Below are 25,508 nucleotides of genomic sequence, written 5' to 3'. Positions count from 1 at the left end.
AAATCTTGGCTTGTTTCAAACCTGACATATCTCTGACGATTGTGTCCAAAGGCCTAAATCCTGGTTAAATGCACTTAAATGTAACAATGTGCATTAGAACACATTAGAACCCTGCTGATGGCATGTGTGTCTGATGATACACTTTCATATGTTGGTGGCAGAGCTTAGTTCAGACTGAAGTGCTTTACTGTCTTATAGAAAACCCCCATCCGCTGGAAATGGCTCTTATACTGTATACCATTTAGCTATTTTTCCAGTGACACAGTGGTGGAAATATTATCACTGTCTTATATTTTTTTCACCAGCCACAGTTGCATCTGTGGTTTGCTTTAGGTGGCAAATACACTTTGCTTTTAACCAGAACTACAGTGGTTCCCACAACAGCAAACACATATGTTGCGTTGAGTCTGTGCATACTTTCTGAAACTAGACCAGAGACTTTCCTTGATTTTTAATCATGCTGTGAGAGTCTAAACATAAAAAGTGTCCACAGGGTGATGTTGTGATTGGAAAACACACACATTTGTTAAAACTTTCCTGGCGTGTTGAGTATCAATCTTCTCCCCAAATACTGTATGTAAATTAATGGCATATCCTCATTACATTAGAATAAAATGCATTTCAATTACGCAGTTTTTAATTATGTTTGTTGCAATTATTTTCTGACAAGACGTATTTGCTGTTGCAAATTAGATGCATATAGAAGTCATTGCTAGTAGACTGGGCTGATTAGACTGATTTGATCCCTAATGGAACCTTCAATTCACCTTACGGAAGCATTTAAAACACAAATTGTGCATAAAATTTGATTTAATTACTTACTAATGCTGTTACAATTGCAACAAAAAAAAGAATTATAATTCAAACTATTTTTGTATTTCCAAACTTCTTTACTCTTCCTGCTAACCTCTGTCAACCCTTACTGTACCACAAAATGAGGAATCATGGCAAATGGCTCAAAGCAAATCAATTTTCTTAAGTGTGTCAGAATCACTCTTCCAAAACATCTTACTGTTTCATTTAGGGAAAATGCCAATAGCTGGCATCCTGAAGAAGAAAAACAAGTATGTATTAGTTCCTTTGTGCTTACTTTCTAGCACCATCAATGTAGTCTGTTGGTGCAATGTAGAAATATTGCAACCATGTGACATTTTTAACAATATTTGATGAAAACACATTTTTATTGTAATATTAATTTAAAGCAGAGTTAGTGAGTTAGTGGTAGATCTTAAACCTATTACCTGTCTAATCCATATATTGTCAGATATAGTAGTAACTGATTATATTTTCATTTATTTAGTAATTTTCTAACAAAATCCTGTTACGTGTCAGTAGTGCACTGCTTCTCACCCTCCTGCTTCATTGACCCACACATCCATCAGCCTCCCCCCCCGTGGTGTTAGTAGCTTCACACTACATTAGCTTTAAGATTTATCCGAAGTGTGAAAAGACAACAAGAGAAAAGCCATGAGGACTTAATGGATGGTTCAGTATCTGTAAATTGGGTTAACCTTCCCACTTCCAATTAAGAGAAACACACTGCTGCTTCCCTGAGCTTTTGGAGGACAACCCCCAGAAGCAACACATATATAGTTCTAAACACGATTACCTCTGCCTTTCCTCTTTAAAGGTTCATTGTGTAGGAATTACTCCCATCTAGCGTTGCGGTTGTATATCGCAAGCAACTCAGTCGTAGTTTTCATTCTGCATTCACGTGAAATTGGGCAGGCGACAGCCGCTGCACATAACGGCATAAACAAGCCTCTATGTAAACAAGTGGTCCGTCAGCACGAGGCAAAACAATACACGTGACAATATGTTGTCATGGCGATGTCGTATTGTTGACCTGACCCACGTTTTACCGGCTTTCTCTGGACTTCTGTGACTAAAATGACATCTGGTTTGTTACCGACGGCCGTCTGTCCGACTGCACCTGAATGCAGCATCAGTGTAATGCTCCATTCCTCCTCACTGCGTTACCACGGTGATTTTTCACAGACGCCACCTCGACCTGAGCCGACAGCTCCGGTGTCTCCGCTGAGTTTCCGTGGTTTCCTACCGTCACGCTGCCACTGAACGTAAAAACATGGCGACACCACATGGCAGCCAGCACCGAGCTTACCGTCTCCATGGAGATATGAATGATATGAACGGCTAATTCAGAGCTGAAAGGAACACTTCAGTTTGTTGATGGGGGGATTACTGGTTAATGAAAAACAGACTTTTGAACGAAATAATCGATTTTCGTGAATAGATAACAGGAGAAGTTACACAATGTCCCTTTAAGGCAAGACTCATAGTTCACACAGCTGCTACAGATCTCTCTTTGTTAAATGTCAGCACTCTTGTTCAGTAGTTTGTAGAAAACCTTGACAGAATTTTCACATTGAGTATTTAACTTTTCAATCAATCAAAAAACACTTCAACACCATTTCCCTTTCAGAGCTTATGTTTTTGAATGACCCATGTTGGCTGTACTGTTATGAACTGCACACATGATTGAGTAATCTTATTATCCAAGACATTTTTAGACTATCCAGCCTGAAGTTATAATGTTTTTACACAACAGCAGTGATACACATTTTACAGTATAGCTACTCACTCTGACTTGACTGAGCTGTTTCCTGATGTCTGCTGCCCCCTGTTAAAATTCCATTACATAAAATGAACCTCAGCCCACTTCACCCTCTTTCCTTCTCCCCTCTCTTTTGCACTTTTTTCCATCTCAGTTCGGACCAGAATAGTGAGGATGCATCAAATGTTTTCCGCTCCATAAAATATCTATAAGAGAATTTGCAGACTGTGCCGCTCCGCTGCAGTACTGAGGAGGTGCTTTTATTTCATCTGTCTAAGGTCTATTTCTGGACTTTGGCCCCCACACAGGGGTGGAGCAGCAGTTTTAAAAGTGTGGAACTTCTAAAGGTGGGACATGAGCATCTCAGACCCTCTACCTCCAGCCCCCATTCTAGTCTCCACAATCAATCAATCAATCAATCAATCAATTTGTTTATTTCGGGCATGTCAATTTAAATCATCATCATCACACTTCATCTTCGTTCAAATAATACACACATGGCCGAAAGGGAAAGCGGGAGAAAAGCTTATCTAGTCCCGCCCCCACAAGACACCAAATCAAACTTAATGCGATGAACTTCTACATTTCAATCATCAATGTTAACTCATTGAGTGCCGCGCTCCTTTCCAAAGTTTTAGTCAAGTGTACCGGCAAATTAGACCATATTTGACTTTTTATTTTAGAGCCATAGTGTATTCTATATTATTGCCACCAACACATACTGTGGCTCATTTGAAAGGTTTAACTTTATCCTTCAAATGGCCACAAACCGTTTGTTTCTACGTGCCTCCGTTCCTGAGAAAAGTCAAGCTAAACATGGCTGGGTTTCACCAAAATCCCTCCTTTTTTTCTAGAAAAGGAGATAGAGCGTCTTTTATGAAAGGTGCGCTGTTTGTGCCTGTCGCTCTTCTCACACTCGCATTTCTGGATCAAAGGGCTCGTATAAGATAAATATACACAACAATTGTTGTTCTATTCACAAAACCACCATCGGGGGCGGGGGGGCGCCACTAAACAACAATAACACAGACGCACCGTGCCGTGTCACAGCCTCTCGCCGCGGAACGTGAGGCTCTGCCGGCCACAGCGGCTCGCGAACACCGGTCCCGCCGGTGGTCGTGGTCCTTCTGTGGTACGGGTCGGTGGTGCCGGTCTGCTTTGGTCCAGAGACCATCAGATTTTACCGCGGGAGGACTTTGGGGAGGACACGGTGTTGCTCCAGATGAAGACCGGGCGGGACAGTGGGCTGAGAGCTTCCTGGTTCAGCTCCCAGCTGCTGCAGCCTCGCAGGTGAGAGCGGAGCAGCAGCGGAGCAGCTGCTGCATCCACATGCAGAACTCCGTTTGCAGAAGCTGAGTTATGATAAAAACTTCCAGATCATGAGCTGTCATGTGACTTTGATCGTCATCTATTTCAGTTCTCCTCGTCGTAGAGTCCCCAAATTTACATATAATGTGTATTAAAGTGTCTATTTTCATAATTTAAAAAAAAAGCAAAAAACGAAAAATTTCGTTTTTGGCACTCAACGCATGGGAACGAAAAACGAGAAATTACGTGGTTGGCACTCAATGAGTTAACAGATCAGTTCAATATGTTCACTTGCAAAGCAGCAGAGGCACTAGACAATCAGGCAGACGGCAAACTGGACGCCATTTTAGTTGATGAGATAATGTGGTTAACTTGGGTGAGGCTGGCAGAGAATATGGCAACGGTGAACGGCAATGCCATCCAAAGTTGAAATATTTAAACTTTTTATGTCCACCACCATGCAATTCAAATCAGAGGTTTGGAGCTTTCCTTTAAAATATATTCTATTTTAAGGCAGGTGGTAGAGAACACTGACCAGCAGTCACTCCAAATTCTCACATAAGATTGGTTGGAATGTGGAGACTGATGGCCATAACACATTGAGTCAAACCATTTTAAAACATTTTGTTTGTAACTCTTGTTATCCTCTCATTTATTCTAACTTGTCTGTCAATTTTATTTCTGGGGCGCGATCGGACCGTATGAGTTTCATTTTTACCATCATGCTTTCGCCCTTCTCTTTCTCTCTCTCTGTGTGTGTGAACGCCAACAACGGCAAAAGAGCGCCATGCGGAGATGAATGAACAGAAGGATATTGCCGCTTCAGGTGCTCGTTCATCGCCGTGGTGCTGCTGTGGTACGCCATTTCTGTTTTTCTGCTGCACGTGTTCACACTTCGACGTGTGTGTTACACATGTTGACATATTTACGTCATCGACGTAATCGATTAGGTTGATTAATCGGGACAGCCCTATTGTGTAGCATTGTCTATAATTATGTAAATATGATAAATAAGAAACATACTTTGAGAATTAATTGTAGACATACAGTATTAGGATATGTTGTCATTGTGACATGGAGCAAGGCTCCTGATAGTAGTAGATAGTAACTATAGTTACTTACTTAGGAGTGTTAGTAATGGCTGTCTGTCTCACAGAACCGTAAATTCTATGGATGAAAAAGTAGCAATGTTGAATAAAAGTTGTCATAGTGGCATTATACAACATGGAAATATTCAAAGCATTTGAGAGCAGCGGGGCATACCAGGTCATCTGACCGAGTGCTCCCTGATGCAAGTACGTGAATTAGATTCATATGGCTTTTTATCTTTGATGGCAACAATTCAATTTCGTTACTGCCACATACTTTTGTTACTTTTTCAAAGATTATAATGACATCGGTAGTAATACGGATGCTTAACTGGACCGTTGTGGCAAAGAGGAAGTTGAGCCGAATGCGAAGCTTTCAAACTATTGAACCCACGTATTGAAGGACGTATTGAACCCACTGCTCAACCTGCTGCCACTGCACCCTCACTATGGACAAGTAGTGTAAAATAGATGGATGCACTGGTTCTTTTTCACAAAGTTATTACTTCATCATAAATTGTGTCATCTGTCTTTATTTTGTTTTAGCTTTTGTGCTATTTATATTAGACCCAAAACAGAGAATCAACCTTGACTGACAGTTCATGTTAATATTGAATCCTCTTCAGAGCAGAAAACAGTCTCTACAAAGGTCAAGAAGCAAAGTTTGTATACTTGTCCTAACACCTCTGTGATCCTGGTTTCAGTTCTGTAAGGTGTCAGTCCTGGGTATTGAAAACAGTGCTGAGAGTTCATTGCAGGCTTCGCCAACATCAAAGGAATCCCCTTATGTCTCTTTTAGTGACGCAAAACCGGTGTCAACAAAGGCTCTGCTGTGTTCTGAAATTTTAGCCAAATTCAGCATTTCAAGGAATCTCAGCTTTTCAAGTGATCCAAACCTTTTATGCAGAACTGTGTCAAAGACATCAGTGCTCACAGAAAGCCCAGGTATCTTGGCTGGATTTATGAACGATTCATGTGACTTTACTCACTTCTACCCTGACTTTGGTTGCAAAACACTGAACAAGACATCACTGTGGAAACTTTGGTCTGCACAGATTTTCAAGAGGAACCTGAAATGTACTTTCATCTGCAATCTCCTTTTAAGCTCTTGAATGATTTCTTCATTTTCACTTTGCCCTTTTAACTTCCAAAGTCTTGAGACTTTTTGCAACACTTTGAGCCAAATACACTGAACATAGAAAAACAGCTTTCTTTCTGACTCCCTGTGACCAGGATAGGCCGCGTTTCTCTGTGGCAGTTACTGAGGTCAAATCAACTTTATTATCATTCAGCCACATACAAAGTCGCTGGGCCTAATTGCAGCATATTAGAATCTCAGGTTGCACTTAACGTACAGCTTTGATTTTCAGTCACCTGTTTCTTATTTTGTTTATTCATTATTCCTGACGTGAGGTTGTGAGGTCTTCAGTCATTACATTTTTGTCCTTCAGAAACTGCCTTTATTAAATGTGGCCTTTTTCCAATTACTATACACCTCAAAGGCAGCAAAAAGAAATGTCTGTAGATAAAATAATAAGCTGCCTCTTTAGACTGTGAGTGCTCCAGCCGTGAATGAGCTTTGTGCCCCTCTGTTCAAAAGCTTCCTGTGGCTCCTGTGGCTGTGTAGCATCTTAGGGAAACTACGGTTTCAGCTGAACAGGCCCACTGCAGCTGGACCTAGATATGTCTAGAGGAGGGAGGACATTCTTCAAACTGAAACAAAGCTAACCTGATTAAATAATATAGCAATTATTAGTAATACCCCTGGGAGCAATCATGTAATGGATATTATTCTCAACCAAACATGTTTATTAACTTGATGATTTATGTATTTATATTTGTGAGGCTAAACAATGTCTGTGTACTGCCTCATAAAATATCTATTTGTATAATTTGTGTGTCTTATTTAGATGTAGAATACAATTTCCTGACGATGTTCAAACCAAACCACAGTTATAACTTGTATTGTCTTTCCCATTTGCTGGCTGAGGTGACGTTTTTATTTATCTTACTCTCCCTTAATTCTATCAACTCACTACTATGTCATTGTCTCCCTGCTCATCTTCACTTAAAACCCTTTTCTTCCATCTTCCCTCTTGCCCTCTCTCTCTGGCTCTCTCTCCCTCTTCTAGTGTCTTCCTTGGTTGGATAAACCATGTGATGTCACTCTTCGTCTTCAGTTGACAAGCGTCCTGTTCGCTGAGCTTCAGTTTGATGATATGATAAATGTGTTCAAAGTGTAAACTGAGGGACTTTACTTGACAGAACTGGCACTGCTGGCCTGTCCTTTGGAGTGGGGAGTAAGTGATTTTATTAGTTTGTGTATACGCAGTGCTTTTATGTGTTCCACATCTGAAATTTGGACATGTTTATCTGCAGAATTAGCTCTGTCTAAGATGTTCAAAGCTGCAGACAGTTACTCTTTAGTTAGGTTTAATTCCTTGACACAACTCCTCCACTCTCTAGATTGTTTCTGATCCGATGGGGATAAAAGTAGTCTTTGACCATCTCTTTATCCCACATATCCATCCTATAGCAGCCTATGAAGTGTCAGTTATATTTTTGCTTGCTTCCTATCTGAGATGAACAAGAGCCTTTTTAATAATTATCAGTATTGGTGAGCCTTTTGTGACATTCCCAAGCAAGAAAACACATTATATAGACTCCACTGGCCTGAGCATCAGAGTTGTGCTCTTATAACAGAATTAAAATGTCCAGAACTGAAGATATTTTTAGGTGTGGCAGCAGCTACCCAGGTAGAGTCACCTTTAAACTAGATCACTGTATAAGAAGACTTTGAGTAATAGTTTGGGTATTTTGATGTGGGGCTGTGTCAGGTATCAGCAGCATGCTCCCAGCTTAGAGAAGGAGACAGGAATACCTGCACAGAGGCCGAGCAATGTGCTGCATGGATCTACTGTAATCCTTTGTACAAGAGCACTATGCTTGTGGAAGTCGAACTCCGATTCAAGCAGCTGATCTGTGGAGTAATGCAGTGTGGTTATGTGTACGTAGTAATCCAATGGGGTAGCCATATTTATTTATTTAAACCTTTATTTTAACTCGTTGGTCACTGAGGTTTCCCTCATTTACAGGGACAACGAGTTTACAAGCAGTAGTAAAACATAAATACAATTACATTGAATAACTAACTAACCCTGGACATAAGTAAAGTGTTTTTGTTTTTCTTGTTAATTACATTTTGGGGGGATTTGTTTTTGAAATTATTGTTCTTTAAGGATAATTTTATGTATTCTTGTTGAAAAATAATGAATTACATTAACACAACAGGCATTGAATGTCTGTATCCTGGGGGATACATTGTCCAGACAGGGGTATATAAACTGGCATAATCACTCCCAGATATACTTATGTTTGGAAGCCTAAACTCTACAGATAATCAATAATATAAAGGTGAAAAGTTGAATATGCAGTATTACTAGAATACCACCATCTATTGATCAAGACAGGCAACAAATAATTAGAAGAGAGAGCGAATGACAGTAAAAGAAGGAGGATGATTAGAGTAGTATAGTGAATTCTTATGTAAAAGATCCAGTGATGGATACAGCATCTGTCTGCAACAAAACATGATATGTTGTGTGGCGGTGTTTAGCTCAGTGTGGAGGCTATAGTCCTAATTGCAGGCGACCCCGGTTTGAATCTTGTGCCGAGCGGTCCTATCCTCCACACACACACTCGCACACACACAGAGCCACAGAGAGTGGCTAATTAATTGCTTATAATATGTTTTAAAAGTTCATAAATGAAACATTTGATAAATTGGTAAATGGCAAATTTATACCCTAAACGGGCAATGTATCTTGGGAGTGGTCATATTTTGAAAAAAATCATGAAATTGTGTTATTCTACCCTAGAAACATTAGAAAATTTTATTTTTCCAAAATTTTTATTTATGCTTGCCCATTTATCAACAAGAGAGGGAATATTCTCCAGCCCCAAAGTCTGTTGGAGAATATTCCACGAGTTTGGAGCATCAAAGGAAAAGGCAGATTTACCAAACTCTGAATGTACAAAAGGGACCTTAAGAAATAATAAACCACTAGAGCGAGTAGAATGAGATCCAGAGCGCCATTCTAATAGAGATGAGATGTATGGAGGCTGTTTACCAGTACATTCCCGTACAGTCTTCGGCTCCTGCATGGTCCGATGCTGGGTGTCCTTAAGTTTTCCATCCAGTGTCAACTGGAAGGGCAGTTTGACTGATATTGTCCTGATTTCTTCTTCATCTCCTCCTCATGATGATAGTGCTCATGCTTTCTTGCCGGTACTCAGCAAGCAGATGTTGGTAGGAGGTGGAGTTGGTCCAGATGTAGTATTTCCCATAGGCTTTGCGAGAACGCAATAATGATGATGATTTGATGTATGGTTGTCATGAGGACCGATACTTAAAGGACAATTCCAGGCGAATTCAAGTTTTACAAACATGTCGGCTTGCTTGAAGTAAATAAACTTCTCGGTGCATGTTTGAGTAGCCATCTGACGCTGTCTGTGGAAAAAAATTGTGGCTTTGAGGGATGTAAACAGCCTAAACAGCGGAACTTACATCCACTCCCATTCATCGCTGCCATGGCGATGCGGGGACAGACGCAGCTACCGCAAAACAGGAGCGATTAAACTGAAAATCTTCAGATTCCTTCTTTTAGACCTAAAATGATAGGAAAATACACCCCCGAGTTGAATCGCCTGGAATTGTCCTTTAAGTACCATGTCGATGCCAAGACGCGAAAAATACATGGATGTCTGCTTTTTGTGTATTTGTGTGTGGCTACAGTCGAACTCGCGGTCCGTCTAGAAGCCCCACATAGTTGGGTGGAACGTACGAGGACTGTACACGGAGTGGACTCTGCACGGACTCAAAGCGTGTGCGGACACAGGCAATGGTATCTGTGGCCACTAGTGACACTCATCGAACATTTGTGAACATTCCAGTGCATGTGATTTCCACAAAGCCCATTTAAGTTCAACTCATCAACTATTGCTTTTCAAAGTTCTCTCCGTCTATCTGTTCTCTACAGTAGGCAGGTAAAAATAAAAAAGAAAGCAAGCAAAAGATGGCAAAGGAGGCAGTGAGGTGTTAAAGCTGTGTATGAAATGGACAGGTGGACTGAAAGGGGAGAAAAAAAAGAAGAGGGAGAGAATGAGAGAGAGAAACGGGAGATTTATTTTGGCTCACAAATAGCCAATACATAACCTGGTGCCACCTGTCCAAAATGTATTACTCTCTGCTAGTTTACAGCCAGTAGTGGTGTGACTCAGTGCTGTTTGGGTCTAATTTACACTGTAAGTCTACTACATAACAAAGCTTTTGAATATATGTCTTATGTCTTCATAATAGTGACATCTGTTTAATCTGTATTCTGGACAAGGGGACCACCAGCACCATCCGTCCTCTATCAGTCTGCTTTGCTGTCAGCTCATCTTAATGACACGTAGGACATTTACATGTATAAAGTAAGAAAGTAAGCTGAAACAATAACAATAAACACAGCCTTCATCAAACTAATGTAGTCTCGCTCGCCAGACCCTCCTCCAGAGAAGAAGCGTCTGGCTGGTCCGCCTATGATTTTGCGATCGGAGAAAGAAACACTCCGGCCGTTTGGGATTCTTTCAACCAGTCACAATGGTTGTGGTCAGTGTCAGATAGCAATGGTGCGCTTGCAAAATATTGGATTTGTGTCTGCGGTTTAAACGACGGTTGGCAACCGCTGACATGATATTTCTGACTGATATTTCTCCTTCTTTTCGGTTCATGACATGGATGTTTAATAGATCCATGGTTCGGTTCCTGTTGTTGTTTGTTGATGTTTCCCTTTACCGGGGGGGGGGGGGGGGGGGGGAGTATAGATATAGATTATCACAACTGTGCTATAGAGCTCCACTGTCAAATCTATAAACATCAAGAATTTGTTGCTTGTAAGCTCCTTTGTGAGGTTATACTTCCACACATTGGTGCTTTTAAGTAGAAAAGTAAAGTAAGTAAAATCCTCACAATGAGAGTGCTAACAAAGCTGGCACCATGTTCACTATCCTCACATCACATTTACATAGTGTTAATGGCTATTCGGTACAATTTTCTCATATTTCCAGTTGTTTAGTAGTTAGTCCATGGGGAAGGTTGCCTTCCTAAGCCATTTTCTAGCAACACAAGCAGTTCCACTTCCATTCTGTCCTGCTGGTGGTAATTCATTCATGATGAGAAGCTAAAGGATCCTAAGCCAATGGAAACAACCCCTTGGATGTCTATGTCAACTTAAATTTTAATTCCCAGGGCCCTCTAGGGCTTTTGTACTGTCAAACAGGTTTTTTGTAATTGACCCTAGAGTTGACCCTTTTGCAGCAATATCAGACCCCCAGAGCAGTTTCTCCAGCCCTCCTCTGACACCAGACACCAGTGTAAACTTACCCACAGCAGTAGTGGACACTTTCAGCTCTGAAATTCCCGTTGGAGAACCGAGGCATGACACAGATGTTCAAATAAGATCTATAGAATCCGTGTTGAATTACCTTTTCCACACTGCAAATCACATGGTCAAGCCTAAGCCTCATGCCGACAAAAGCTGTGGCCAGAGGGATAGTGTCTTGAAGATGTCTGTATACTCATTTGTCTGTACATCCCATCATCCCTCTCTCATAATTGCAAGAACACCTGGAACAATTGACTGATGCAAATGTCCAATTAAATTTGGTTGTCAGAAGTCAAGATTACTGTGACCTAGGTATTTTTGGACTTTATTCTGATAAAATGTTAAATGCCTTATTTCGTAAACTAATGAGATGACAGAATTTTATATCCAAATGGTGAAAGCCTTTACTTCACTTAGAAAGGAGAGTTTTTTTTTTTGTACTGGGTTTGATTTGATTAAATTATAAAAGCACTGCCCACAATAAGGTTGACATTTATTTTATTATGGAGAGAAACTCAGCAGTTCCCACAGAGTTCAAGCACTCTGGGACAACAGAACTGGTCTAAGTGTGGGCACAAAAATGAGGAGAGAGAGAACGGGGGAGCAGACACGCAGTAACTGCTTTGGGAGTTGCCTTGGTGTTCTCCTGCACAACGGCCACAGCCTGTACGGGTCATGCTTTTTAACCAACAGATAACTCTGCCTTTCTAAAGTTGATTTACATTACTTTTTACTTTCCGTTTGTGTTCTTGTGGAACTTTTGTTTTGTTTTGTAAAATATTTGTGCCTTTCGATCGATCATTTTTTCACCATGAGGTCCTTTTAGCTTTAGGACCCTGTGACTGACTGTTAACTTGTGGCTTGTGCCGGCAGATGTGACCAATGTGACAAAGTGATGATTTTTGCCCCCAAATAGTCGACCAAGCACTGGTCGACCAAAAAAATCATTAGCCGACCAAAATTTCATTGGTCGATTAGTCGCAGAAAAAAAAAAAAAACATTTGGAGCCTTGTCTTGTCAAAATTAAGCCAACATCAATGACTGAACTGTATATGAAAGGTTATGGGGCTTTTATTTTGAAGGGTCAGATACAGGAAGTCGTGACGTGACACTTTTTTTTTTGTTTTTGTTTTTTTACACGGTACGGCAGTCTCTCTCGTATCACCGCTGTCACCATTAGCGGGTGCTGTCTGAGCCGCGGGCAAAAAAAAATAAATTTTATTATTTTTTTTTTTTTCCCCTCACGGTGGGGGGCCCTAATGATTTTACAATCAGGAGTCTGTCCATTGTGTTATGTTCTGAAATTTGGATGCTGAGTGAGTGAGTGAGTGATATAATATAAGTGGATTGATATGTACTAGCAGATGAAACATCTTCTATACTCTATAGTCTTAAAGCCCCAGTATGTAGGAATTACCCCCATCTAGTGGTGTGGTTGCATATGGGAACGTATTCTTGATGTTGCATTCACGTGAAATCGGGCAGAAGTCAGACAGACAACAGACGCTGCATGTAACAGGATAAAAAAGCGTCTATGTAAACAAGTGGTCCGCCAGCACGAGGTAAAACAATACAGGCGTGACAATATGTTGTCATGGTGATGTGGTATTGTTTACCTGACCCACGTTTTACCGTCTTTCTCTGGTGGAGTAAAACGACATCCGGTTGGTTTGCCGATGGCCGTCTGCCTGACTGCACCTGAATGCAACACCAGTGCCTCCGTCCTTCCTCACACTACACAGTGGTGACAGTTTTAACAGGCCGAGCCGACAGCTCCGCTGAGTTTCTATGGTTACCTACGGTCACGCTGCCACTCAACGTAAAAAATGGCGATGCAACATGGCCGCCTCGGTTCGGTGCGCCCCTCCTTGTATATTTGTAACGACTTGTAACAACTCATAGGTACGAGAAAGCTTTCATTTGTATGCGGGTGTGATTTGACTTCAGTGAAATACGTATTTATGAAAGCAATATTTGATTTTTGCTAATAAAAAGCCAAACAAGGTACATACTGGGGCTTTAATTCGCATGTTTTGTAACAAGTAACTTGTAATTGTACTGAATCACATTTTTAAAGTAACCCTCCCTACCATGGGTATATATAATGCACAAAGCGCCAGTGCCTTTATCTACACAGTGTGGATCATGTCCTCCTTCAGGGTGAACAGTGTCATGTATACTGATGTTGTGTCAGCTGGTGCTGGAGCCCTCAGGGCACAAAGACAGAGTGGTCACCCTGACATGTGCTGTGATATCTCAAGACTTGCTAGCTGTTGTGTTGTCATCAGGCTGTCATATGCTTGGGGCACAACACCCACCCAGCAATAGCTTCCTTCTTTGAAGGTCTCGCAAAAAGGAGGGAGAATCTGATGGGTCCAGAGATGCCAAGATTCATCAGGTCAAAAAAAAATATTGTCTGTAAAACATGGCAGATTTAGAGTTAGATGTACATTAACTGTTTGATTGTGGCATTTACATTTTGTTTTGAATGAGGGAGAAGCATCTATTTTTTTGTGGAAGTAATATCCCAAAAAAGACCATAAAATGAAAATCTCTACTTCTGACATGTTCTACAATACGTAACCATGAACTGTGCTGTTAGAGGAGGGTCTGTCAAGCATCATACGTTATGATGCTATAATGCTGGTGCAAGGGTCCTATTGTGATGTAAGAGGAAAAAAACTATGAGTCATTTTAATTTCACAAGCTGAAGCCTCTTTTCAAATGGTCTTTATTTACAACATCACATTTTCTCTACACACATTGTAGATGCGTGTGTGTGTTAAGGTGCAGGTTGTTCAGGATAAGCCACAAAGAAAAAACACTTCAGTGATATACCTACAGTTTGGGGTTCTGAATCGACACCACTGGCCCAATAAAGTTGGAGCTCGTCCTTCAGGAGTAGAATATCCGACAATCCTACTCAGCCAGCTGGCAGTCGGCAGTTGTTGAACCTGGTCGCCTCATGAAATGCAGCCCAGAACAAAATTCAGGGTTGTAATGCTTCTACTCTATGACATCCCAAAAAATGCTAATGATATCCACTAGTGTCTACATTTGCCTTTTTTATTAACACAACAACAATAGAAACAAGACACTGTGGACATGTTTGCCCTGTATGGCATGGGCAAGCTCTAAGGTTATTTATGGACTTCCATATTAATACATCAGAGAGTCAGCAAAAAAATGTGTCTAAGTATTCACACATCAAACAGCACCAATAATGAGATGCCAGCAGACTTTAAAAATGTCAGTATTTGATCTGGGAATAAGAACTTCATTGTCTATAGAGCATTTCATTGCAACTTATTAAGTATTTGATTAGAAAATTCAGTCTCAACCAAATATGGTCAACCAAATTCTCCCTAGAGCGCTGAATGTGGATTAATCTGCAGCTGAAAATAGGTTTCAATAAAAGGTTCTTTGTATTTGGATGATATATAAAAACTACTGTGCCCAGCTGTTACTGTACTTACGAAATGTATTAATTGTACAAAAAAATAAAGTAAAGCCTACCACACACATAGCCTAAAGATAATGGCTGATTTTCCCCCGATTTTCCCCCTTCCGACCAAGTGTGTTAAGAGTTAAATTCTCCCGACAATCCTAAATATTAAACATGTTCAATATTTAGGATTGTCGGCCCCGACAGTCGTCACCGTTTGGATCAAAAGTCGACTTGTGTGTGGGGGAAGCCGACAATCCTGAGTCACCGGCTCCGCGGAATGTGAGGTGAAATTGAATGTTACCAATAAAGAAGCGAGCTGACTGCAGCACACGTAGCATAACAAACCAGTGTGGCTACCGTCTCCATGGCTGCCCTCAACAAAGTACGTCAGATCACGTTTGATCGTGCAAGATTTCTGGCATGTCATAAGACAAATCTTTATGTGTGTGGTGTGCTGTATTTGGAATATCGGAGCACACCACACACACACAATAATTTTTTATCTTAAGATAAAAAAATCTGTTGAGATTTAGAAAATCTTTACGTGTGTACCAGGCTTAAGTTACACTTTTCAAAGAATAAATCTACTACCACAACAATTTTAACAGGAAGAAATGCTCTTTAGACTGGGATCCACTCTTTAGCTTTGTTGAGTTTTCTTTCTTTCCATGGTACTATTTCTATACAACTATTTCTTCTACAAATCTGTCTCATTTCCTATTAAACCCTAGCTTTTTTCTCTAAACCTGACTGTAGATGAAAGGAAAATGATGAAACGCACACTCACATACAGTATGCCTGTTCTGTGTTTATGTTCAGGTGAGTTGGCTGGAGGAGCAACTTTACTCAGTGGAAAAAAAATACCTAATGGAAGCTGAGAGGCAACAGTGCAGACAAACGAATGAGGAAGAGGTAATCAAAGGGCCGGTCACTCATTTGTCAGCATTATAAAGTTGACTTGAAACGTATGCCTTTGTTGGCATTATTAAACATTAGTTAATTCAACGGTATAACTGCAGTCATTGTTGCATACAGTTAGAACATACAGTAAGATTCAGGTTTACAGAGAAGTAGAGCTGCTGCTATTTCAGCTGCTGGATAAATGTTTAAAAATCACCAAATGTTCACATGAACTGTCAATAAAAGTTAATGTTTGCTGTTGGCAGCTGCATCATACTGAGTTAATCAGGAAGAAACTCAATGGAAATCGAAGGCTTTGGAAACCTTTGCAGTTAATTTGTAGTTTGGAGGTTGATCACTTCGAGAATCTTAAGTTTGTGATATTTATAGACAGCACTGAATATTTATAGTCATCTGCCTGTTGCATATTTATGATGAGCACATTTTAGTCTGAAGATTGTGGTCAGAGAGACTGACCACAGCCAATGTCAACCTGTATGCTCACCGCGTCAATGAATATGCATGAATTTAAAAAATACCAAGGAGACTCGTTATTATTGTTCAGTCTGACCTGGGTGGCAAACTGTGTTCAAAATTGTAATCTGTTCACGGACGATTCTTTGGTGACTAGTAAAACTCATTTCAGTATTTTTTCAATCTTGGCCACTGTGGTGATCATTACCAGGTCTATCAAGCTGCTTACTTTATGTGTTTCTGCTTCCAGGCCAAAGTAAAAAGGGGATGCAACATCTCTAGACAGTTTTTTTCAGCAGTTACTACTGAACACAACGTGCCTGACCAAATCTCTTCTCAAATGCCTCCTTCTGGTTCCAAGACAGGACAGGAACTAACCAACGAGCTGTTGTCTTCAAGGGACATCTCTCTTACCTATGTAATTACATTTGATACTGTCAGGATGAGCAGGACAGTATAAAGTAAATATTACATTTTACAATGAATGCAGATATTCTTCCGTGTGTGATTTGTGCTTTCTGTCATAAGGTTAAACTAACTAAATATTCCACTGGAAAAAAAAAAAATGTCAAGAACATCAGATCAGGTCATATCAGGTCATATCCCAGTTTATGACATTAAATGCTGTTGGCAGATGTCATGTACATGAAAAAGGTCTTTTTATCTACCTTGGGGGTGGCTGTGGTTTAGGAGGCAGAGTAGGTCACCGAGTTTTTGGAAGGTCAGTGTTTTGATCCTCAGCTCTTCTCGTCTGCATGTTGAAATGTCCTTGTGATCAAGAGACAGACAGAAAAGTTCTATTGAAATGCAGTGCATTTACCATCTCCCCTGGCCATCTAGGCCAATGTATTGTATGTGAAAACAAAATTTAAAAGGGAAGTCATCTTACAGCAATTGAGCTAATGCAATGTAATTGGACATACTTTACTGTTATAGTGAACTAGAGAGAAGAATAGACCACTTCGGCGTCGACGTCACAGTGACGTACTGGTGGCAGAAAAATACCGGAAGTAAGCAACAAATACACGTCCTGACCATAGGTCCTGACATACAGCTCAACTTTAAAAAGCAGCGCAGCTGCTTGGCTGCAGCACGACCCTAAGCTGTGATGATGAGCCACATTAGAGGGTGAATTTTATTTAATTTTGGTAATCGCGGTGCAGAACAGTGAGTTTGGAGCTGACGAAAGGAGAGAAAAAAGAGAGTCGTGCCGCGGCGAGACCGATGAAATGCTGATTAGAGGAGTGATCAGCGGTGACCGCCACGCTGACGGACCCAGTGGAAATTGGGGTGATACAACGACTGCTGAGGAGGAACTATAAAGAACTCAGCTGTGATTTAAACTAGGACCTAAAGTAGGTAGAGTAGAGCCGAGCTGTAACTGTGTAGTGGAGAAGCGGCAACACACGCGCGTCCCCTCAGATGCGGCTGCATCTCCAGGTCACTGGTGTGTGAGTGTGAGAGAAAGAAAAGCTCTGACTTGCTTGGCCAGACGTTGTTTGGTGTCACCCGCTGATTTGCACATGTAGGCTACAATATCTAGACCCCGAATATAAGACGACCCGTCCTTTACAACTTTTTTCTACGGAAAAAATACTCTTATCAGTCAGTGTATAAAATATATGTAGATATTGCGTGCATCGTTTAGGGATTTTTATTAAACATTTACTGTTTCATTAAGTGTAAACGTTAACACGTGTACACGTTCACCCTCTTATTCATTTATTTTGACATTCATTCATTCATTTTTACACACATCGGGTCATGAGCGGTGTCCCTAGCAACGGTCTGTGATATATAGCCTAACAACGGTCTGACTAATACAGAAATAACAGACATGGATCCGTTAAATAAACTGTAATATACAGCCATACAAGTAGCTACAGTTTGCTGTCATACCGTAGTTGATGGACTTGTTGATGATCGCCCACGCAGCGTTTTGTGTCCCTAGGCAGTAGCCTACGTCGGTCCGTAACACACAACACACTCCGTTGCTAATCGTTAACTTAGCCTACTCAGGTATGACAACCTGTTTTCTGTTGACAAAACATTAAAATAATCAGAGAAGGCCTCTGTATGATCCATCTTCCTCTGATTTGATCGCTCTTGATGCCGGCTTTCCACTGTTGACACCAGATCAGCTGTCACGTTCTGCCACCAGTGAAGCCCCGCCCACAACATACGTCATCAATGTTTATAAACATAGAAATGGTCTATAGAATAGAGAATACTTTATTCATCCCTAGCAGGGAAATTCAAGTTAGTCCAGTAGCTCACACAACAATGACAAAAAAGATGAACACAAAAAACTCCAGTGCACAAGGAGCATTTAGACCCATTTGCTCATTTTTTTTATTATTATTTTGCTGAAATCATTTCCCTCCCCTTATCAATTTCCACTGAATACCCCATAATGACAGAACAAAAAAGGGTAGAGAAAAAAAAAGACTATAACAAATACTGCTTCACTGAATGTCCCTAAAAGCACAGTGGCCTTTGGAACCTTGTGTTTTAGTAAAACTACATTTGGAAGTTCAAATCGTTATCCAGCCTATTGTTAAAGCAGAAGTAAGTGATATATTTGTGTTAATATAAGTCTTAAATAGTTATATCTTCCGACAGCAATCACTTACATAGAGTGTTTGGACTGAAACACGGGTCTCTCAGTCACTCTGCTCTGCTCTGAGCCCAGGAGAAAACATTTATCGTATCCTACAGTTTTTATCCAATGAGGAGAGAGAACGGCATGCAGGGCTGTGTGTGCAGCCAAGGGACGCCGTGAATGTGGCGACGTAGGGACGAGGACTGTTATGGTGCGTTCAAGGAAACTCGTAACTCGTGTTTTTCCGACCTGTGAAGTCGTACCAGTTCAATCTGGTACGACTTCACAGGTCGGAAGTTACGAGTGGCCGTTATAGTGACTTTCACAGGTAAAACAGGTCGGAAAAACACGAGTGGGTTGCCTGAAACGCTACAAAGTCATAAGTTGTGACTTGAAGCTGTAATTTACGGTTTCAAAAGCCTACCTGGAACGCAGCATTAGCCAAAACGACCGGACCACTTACTTCTGCTTTAACTGTTTTATAACCAGTAATTACAGCTGGAGATGACAGACCTTGTTCTGCTCTACAGTCTCGGCAAGCTTCGCATAGCACCACATGTACCAGCTCTCCACCTGAGCAAACCAAGACCCACCATCACCAGTCCAGTCCACCATTGAGTGATGGTCCATCCATGAGATGAGGCATGGAAGCAGGGAATTTGAATGAAAACACTAAGATAGATATAAACTCATAACCTAAATGTTAGAAAGATAACAGAAAAAACAGAATTAAAAACTCATCTCACGAAACTAACTCTCACATCAGTATGTTTTTAAGGCCAGGTTCAGATTCATTGATTTTATTGTCTTTCACGATCACGATTAAACGATCACAGTGAATAAATTCTTGCCCTGTCTTGGTCAGGAGACTGGCAACACTACAAGTTTTTAGAACGAGCGACGAGTTTACATGTTAAGTCAACGCAAACGAGCGATTGAGCGTTTAATCGCCCAAGCGAAAAAACGCTGGGGCTCGGAGCGACAGCGACGGAGCGTTTTTTCGCTCTGTCGCTCGAGTTGAGGCTGCTGTAATCCCGGTGGTGCCGGTGTAAACAGAGGCACATGGCAGTGGGCATGACGTCATCAAAGCGAAAATGTGAGTCTGTGGCTCTGTGCCAAATTGACGAGCGAATGCAGCTGAGCGACGGAGCGTTTTTTTTTCGGAGCGATACGAGCGACAGCGACAAAAATAAAAGGTCCGGTGTGAACGCACCTTTAGGAGATGTCAGACTAGGTGAAGAATTGCAAAAAATTCTAACATGCTAGACTTTCCGTCATGGGCGTCGTGGAGCATCGTGAATCGTCCTAGATGCAAAGTCGCTGTTCGTCAGTCATGTTACACTACATGTCCGTTCGCCGTTCCCAACGGTCATAATTGGGCCCGGCACTGAAAATGTGTTGGCCACGACAAAATTGTGTGAAAATCGGCCTGAAATCGTGTAGTCTGATCCTGCTTTCATTGACTGTCTGGAGGTTTAAACTGAAATTTACATATTGTAGGTGAGGTGAATATTTCACTAATAGCACAGTCTTTATATTGCTTTGTTGAGAGCATTGTGACATTCTCATAAAATGCTGTAATCCATCAGTGGGAAGAGGCTGCTCTTGGTGGACGGGACAGGCTGCTGAAACATTTCATTCTTACAATCACAAAAAAAAACTTTGTCCTCAACGTCCTGTTGCTCCTCCACATTTCTTCCAGCCACTCCACTAAAGGAATGCACTCATGGAGTCCTTCTTCCAAAACCATTCCCCTTCAATTTGTACTTCTCACTTGCCACCCTCTCTCTTCTCTGTCCTCAGGGGTTTATTCTTATGTGACACATACAAATGACCATGTCAAAGACTCACATTTCCCTCCTTGATTTAAGCACATTTCTTTTCCCTTTCCTTCTTTTCTTTTCTTTTTTTTTTACCCAGCTCTCTCTGCCTCTGCTTTCACAATATGGCTTTCACATCTTTCTCCATACTCCCACACCCTGAAGAGAAGTCTTAGTGTTTGGGTCAATTTATATGTGTATTTTTATGCTAGTTTGAGTTTTATCTATGTTGTTTATTCTTGCCTATACAGATGTTGTGGAACAGAAACACACAGATATGCTTTATTTTTCCAGTGTGATCATCATATTTGTACATATTAGGTGTTTGGCTCTTGGATGCTTTGCAGCTAATCAAACAGCTCAGTCGACTGTTTGGTTGGTGCATTGAGTGTCTCACCATGGAGTCTCCTGGGGAAGTGAAAGCTCCTGATGGGGCTTCGAGGGGACCACCAGCAAAATGAGGGATAATTGAACATGGCTATAATTGAATACATGAGGAATTATTTTAAAAGGAAGATGACTGTAATTTTCACTACCCATGCTATTATTAGCCAATATCAGACAGCCCTTAGAGTTCCGCCTCTACCATTATAAGTGGTTCATTTATTAAAGTCACATTCACAAGTGCATCACCACTTTGAAAAGCTAATTTAAATCTGAAGCACTTTGAGTATACTCTGTATTTTCAAAATCTACATTTAGATGCAACTTCAAAACATCTGAAATTATTTAAACAAGTGGACTGTCAAGGAGAAGTGTTACCATTGTCCTTTTAAATACAACTACTGTTGGAGCCAAACCCAGGTGACAGATGAGCAGGCTATCACACTGCACACATACAGAAACAAACCTTACATGTGACTTTGCATTCACACTTACAGACACTTCATACACACACACACACATCTTCAGTATTCAAACATCTTTTTAATATGATCATGTAATATTTTTCCAGTAGGATATGAATTTATTCGAGATAAAGGGTTTTATTCCCATATTAATTATTCTATATTATTATTGATAATTAATAATAATAATAATTATTATTATTATATCCTGGTGATTTAAACATTTAACACGAGTACAGTGAACTTTTTTTTTCAATTGTAACTACATTTGCTTATTCTTGCACAACAACATATCACAGAAAAAAACTGTATATCTTTCCTTCTCATGATCAATAAAGTTGCTGAAAGCACATCTTATTGCTCACACTCAGTGAAGACCTTCTTTACTCTGTTGGTTGGTACTTAAAGCTCCATGATTGAAAGGGCACATGGTCGATAAATTGAAGAGGTACTCAGGAGTAAGGCCATTTAAGGCCTTAAAGGTGAACAATAAAACTTAAAATGCATCTTTCAAAGTCTTGAGTGTGATCATTCAGCTAGTAGAGTTCATTTTATTTTTGTTTTCTAGCTTTAAATGGTGCACTTTAGTTGAGGGAATGGAAAAGGTATTGACAGAGTTAAGTTAACACAGCATCTGGACTGAGAAGATACAATGGAATAAAGTGAAGATAAATGAAGCATCCGAGAATTTAGCAGTAGAACCAGTGTCAGGGTGTAAGAGTGTGTTATTGGGAAGGGACTTGGAGTAGTGAACAGTAGTGTAACATGAGGAACAACAGCTTTATGGTCATTCACAAATGAGAACTTCAGAATCAGAATCAGAATACTTTATTGATCCCCAAGGAGAAATTTATTTTTGTTGCAACAACATCTCCAACTCAAAGTATACAAGTTAAAGAGCAAAGTAGTCAAGAAATATAAATATATATAAAATAAAATAAAATAAAATTATATATATATATATATATATATGTATATACACATATATAAACTTAGGTACCAAGTCGATGTCAACAAGCAAAAGCTTTTTTCAGTACTGTGAGAACCCGGTACAACTTTGCCCCGGGCTGTGTCAATTCTTGTCCATTGTCCATTGGATAGTATCCTCGCGTCTGAGGGATTAATTTGCAAAAAGTTGAGTCGTGGTCAACTTCTGGTTTGATGTGCTCCATGAATAGGGTTAAGCATTGCGGCGGACTCAAAAAACAACAGTGGATTCCAGGCATGAAGGGGTGGTCTCGGTGCAACCACGGTCTTACTGTGGTACGTCGCGGTCCATTTGTTTTGGGAGCGCAGCTGAACCTCAATCCGCTCCAACTGCCTCGTGTATACGCCACAAGTTTGATTGAGTTATTAAACATGATGTACCACGTGTATTTTTCAGTCGTAATGGAAACATCACACTCAACCTGCCAGTGGTGTGCCGTTCAGACCAGAGAGAGAACAAACAACCATATGAGCTGAAAAATGAAACAATGTATCATTTTCACATCCACATTACTGTGTGAAAACACCCCAAAGGTTAAAGCAGAAGTAAGCGATCCGGTCGTTTTGGCTAATGCTGCATTCCAGGCAGGCTTTTGAAACCGTAAATTACAGCTTCAAGTCACAACTTACGACTTTGTAGCGTTTCAGGCAACCCACTTGTGTTTTTCCGACCTGTTTTACCTGTGAAAGTCACTATAACGGCCACTCGTAACTTCTGACCCGTGAACTCATACCTGATCGAACTGGTACGACTTCACAGGTCGGAAAAATACGAGTTGCCTTGAACGCACCATAACAGTCCTCGTCCCTACGTCGCCACATTCACGGCGTCCCTTGGCTGCACACACAGCCCTGCATGCCGTTCTCTCCCCTCATTGGATAAAAACTGTAGGATACGAGAAAAGTTTTCTCCTCAGCTCAGAGCAGAGCAGAGGGACTGACAGACCCGTGTTTCAGACCAAACACTCTATGTAAGTGATTGCTGTCGGAAGATATAACTATTTAAGACTTATATTAACACAAATATATCACTTACTTCTGCTTTAATTAATAAGAGCAACAGTTCTCTTGTTTTACTACTTGAGCGATACAAGTCATGACTACATTACTTTCAGTATTTTTTGTATTTTTTGTTTTGTTTCTGAGCCATATCCACCATTTTAACACACTCTGGACACAATCTACCACTGTGGTAACATAGAGACAAACAGTTTAACACGCTCACATTCACTCACTCACACCTTCACTTTTTGTAAAGTGCCTTGAGATTACTTTGACTTGACCTGACTGTGGGAGGAAACCACACAGGAACAGTGAGAACATGCAGCCTCAACACAGAAAGTTAGCCTCGAGTAAATCAACCAAGTTAAGACCCAAGCCCTTTTAACATTTACATAAAATTGAGAGAGCCTATAAGGGTTGTGGAGAATGGGAATGATAACAAATGTGAAAATTAAAATCCCCAAGAATAAGGATTCTGTCAAATTCAGTAGATGCATAAAAAATAGTTGATTTGGGAAACGTATAACAAAAGGTGCAAAATTAATTTGGAGGTGTGTAATCAAGAACATTTAGGAGGAATTGAAATTTGCAAAACTGATTGACACTAACTGGGAGGAAACCAAGCTTACTTGTCAGTGTCATCACAACTATCAGAAGGCTGTAGTCTTTCACCAACAGCGTGCACACAAAGATGTACTCATCATTTTACCATCAGAGGTTCCCATCTAAACCATTCCAAAAACCCAGACATTTAAGGCATACCTTACACCTGCTTAGTTATAGCTTAACTAGGCTGTTTGGACTTACACTTAGCTGATGCAACAGGTTTCTGAGTGACAAAAATAAAACCCAGACATAAACTACATTTTAAAGCATAGTTCTCCAACCACTGGACTGGATTCAAAATACTTTTTCAGTATCACTTTACTTCCTCAGCTTTCTGCTGCATGTTGACACTTTGCAAAGCAGAGGAGCTGGTACACAATACAACACAATGAATAAATCTGGCGATCATTGAATGTGCAGCGTGCAGCCCTTAGGATCTCAGCATCTGAATATTGTTCATCAATACTGAACAAAGTGAACCTGTGAACCTGCCAGATAGAGGACTGACAGGCTACTTAAGGTTTTTGATTGCTCTGCTAGACTGCAGGAGTGAAGGTTTCCCATGGACAGAAACCCTCAAGGGACAGGAGACACACATCAAACACCCCCAACTCTTGCTCTTTTCCATGACTCAGCTGAAAAGGACTATTGAGCATCCAACACCCACCCTGTCATGTGTTCATGCCTGTGTATGTGTTAGTCTATTGGAGGGATCGATGCATCTCCAGGGTGAGAGTGTGTGAGTAAACAGTGGGAGGAAGCATCTACATGTGTACACAAGTCACCACTCACTACAGCAGGAAAAATGATCGACGCCGCAGACAGTCATTGGCTACTCAGCAAACAGGGTTCCCGTGGGGATAACCAATCACACAACATCACAGTGGAGGCATCGACACATGCTGCTGTCTCTCACTCACTATCTGTCCGTGTGCCTCATGCTGATGATCAATACTGTAGACACGTTGGATTGACACATGGACCTGGTGCATGTTATTAGAAATCTCAAGTTAATACCAGTAATACCATATCAGTAAAACTAGCCCAGATAGTTTTTATTCCCAAAACATTTTGTCTTACACAGTTACACAATATTACTGAATACCTCTTGGTAATTTGTACACAAGAAAAACTATTCCAAACTGTCACAAGATTATATATACATATGTCCCAAAGTGACCAGTAAAATGTAACTAACTCTAACTCTATGCCATGAAGAGGGTTTACAGTTTTTTTTTTCCTTTTTTGATTTAACTTTGACTCAACAGAATCGTCCTGTCAAAGTGTATTCAGTGAGTGAGGTGGCTGGATGCCAGCCCAGGCAGAGGAATACTTGGGATTTACTTGCTTGTCCTTAGTGCTCAAATTGCAAATTACTCTACTTTCTACTTCAATTACAACATATATTGCAGTTTCTTGTAT

At 40.7% G+C, this 25,508-nt stretch overlaps 1 protein-coding gene across 1 annotated transcript in view; it reads left to right on the top strand.

Moving 5' to 3' along the window:
• LOC146988453 (spermatogenesis-associated protein 16-like) overlaps positions 1–25,508 on the top strand; it is a 108,626-nt gene that overhangs the window by 70,032 nt on the left and 13,086 nt on the right. The window contains exon 10 of the mRNA XM_085775275.1: positions 15,667–15,759. Within this exon, the coding sequence (XP_085631401.1) occupies positions 15,667–15,759 (93 nt within the window). The remainder of the gene's footprint in view (positions 1–15,666; positions 15,760–25,508) is intronic.

The sequence above is a fragment of the Trachurus japonicus genome, chromosome 4 (genome assembly GCF_045865225.1).
Source record: "Trachurus japonicus isolate A0001 chromosome 4, Traja_1.0".
Classification (NCBI taxonomy): Eukaryota; Metazoa; Chordata; class Actinopteri; order Carangiformes; family Carangidae; genus Trachurus; species Trachurus japonicus.
The sequence above is the reverse complement of the archived record's forward strand: the minus strand, read 5'-3'. Positions and strand labels throughout refer to the sequence as shown.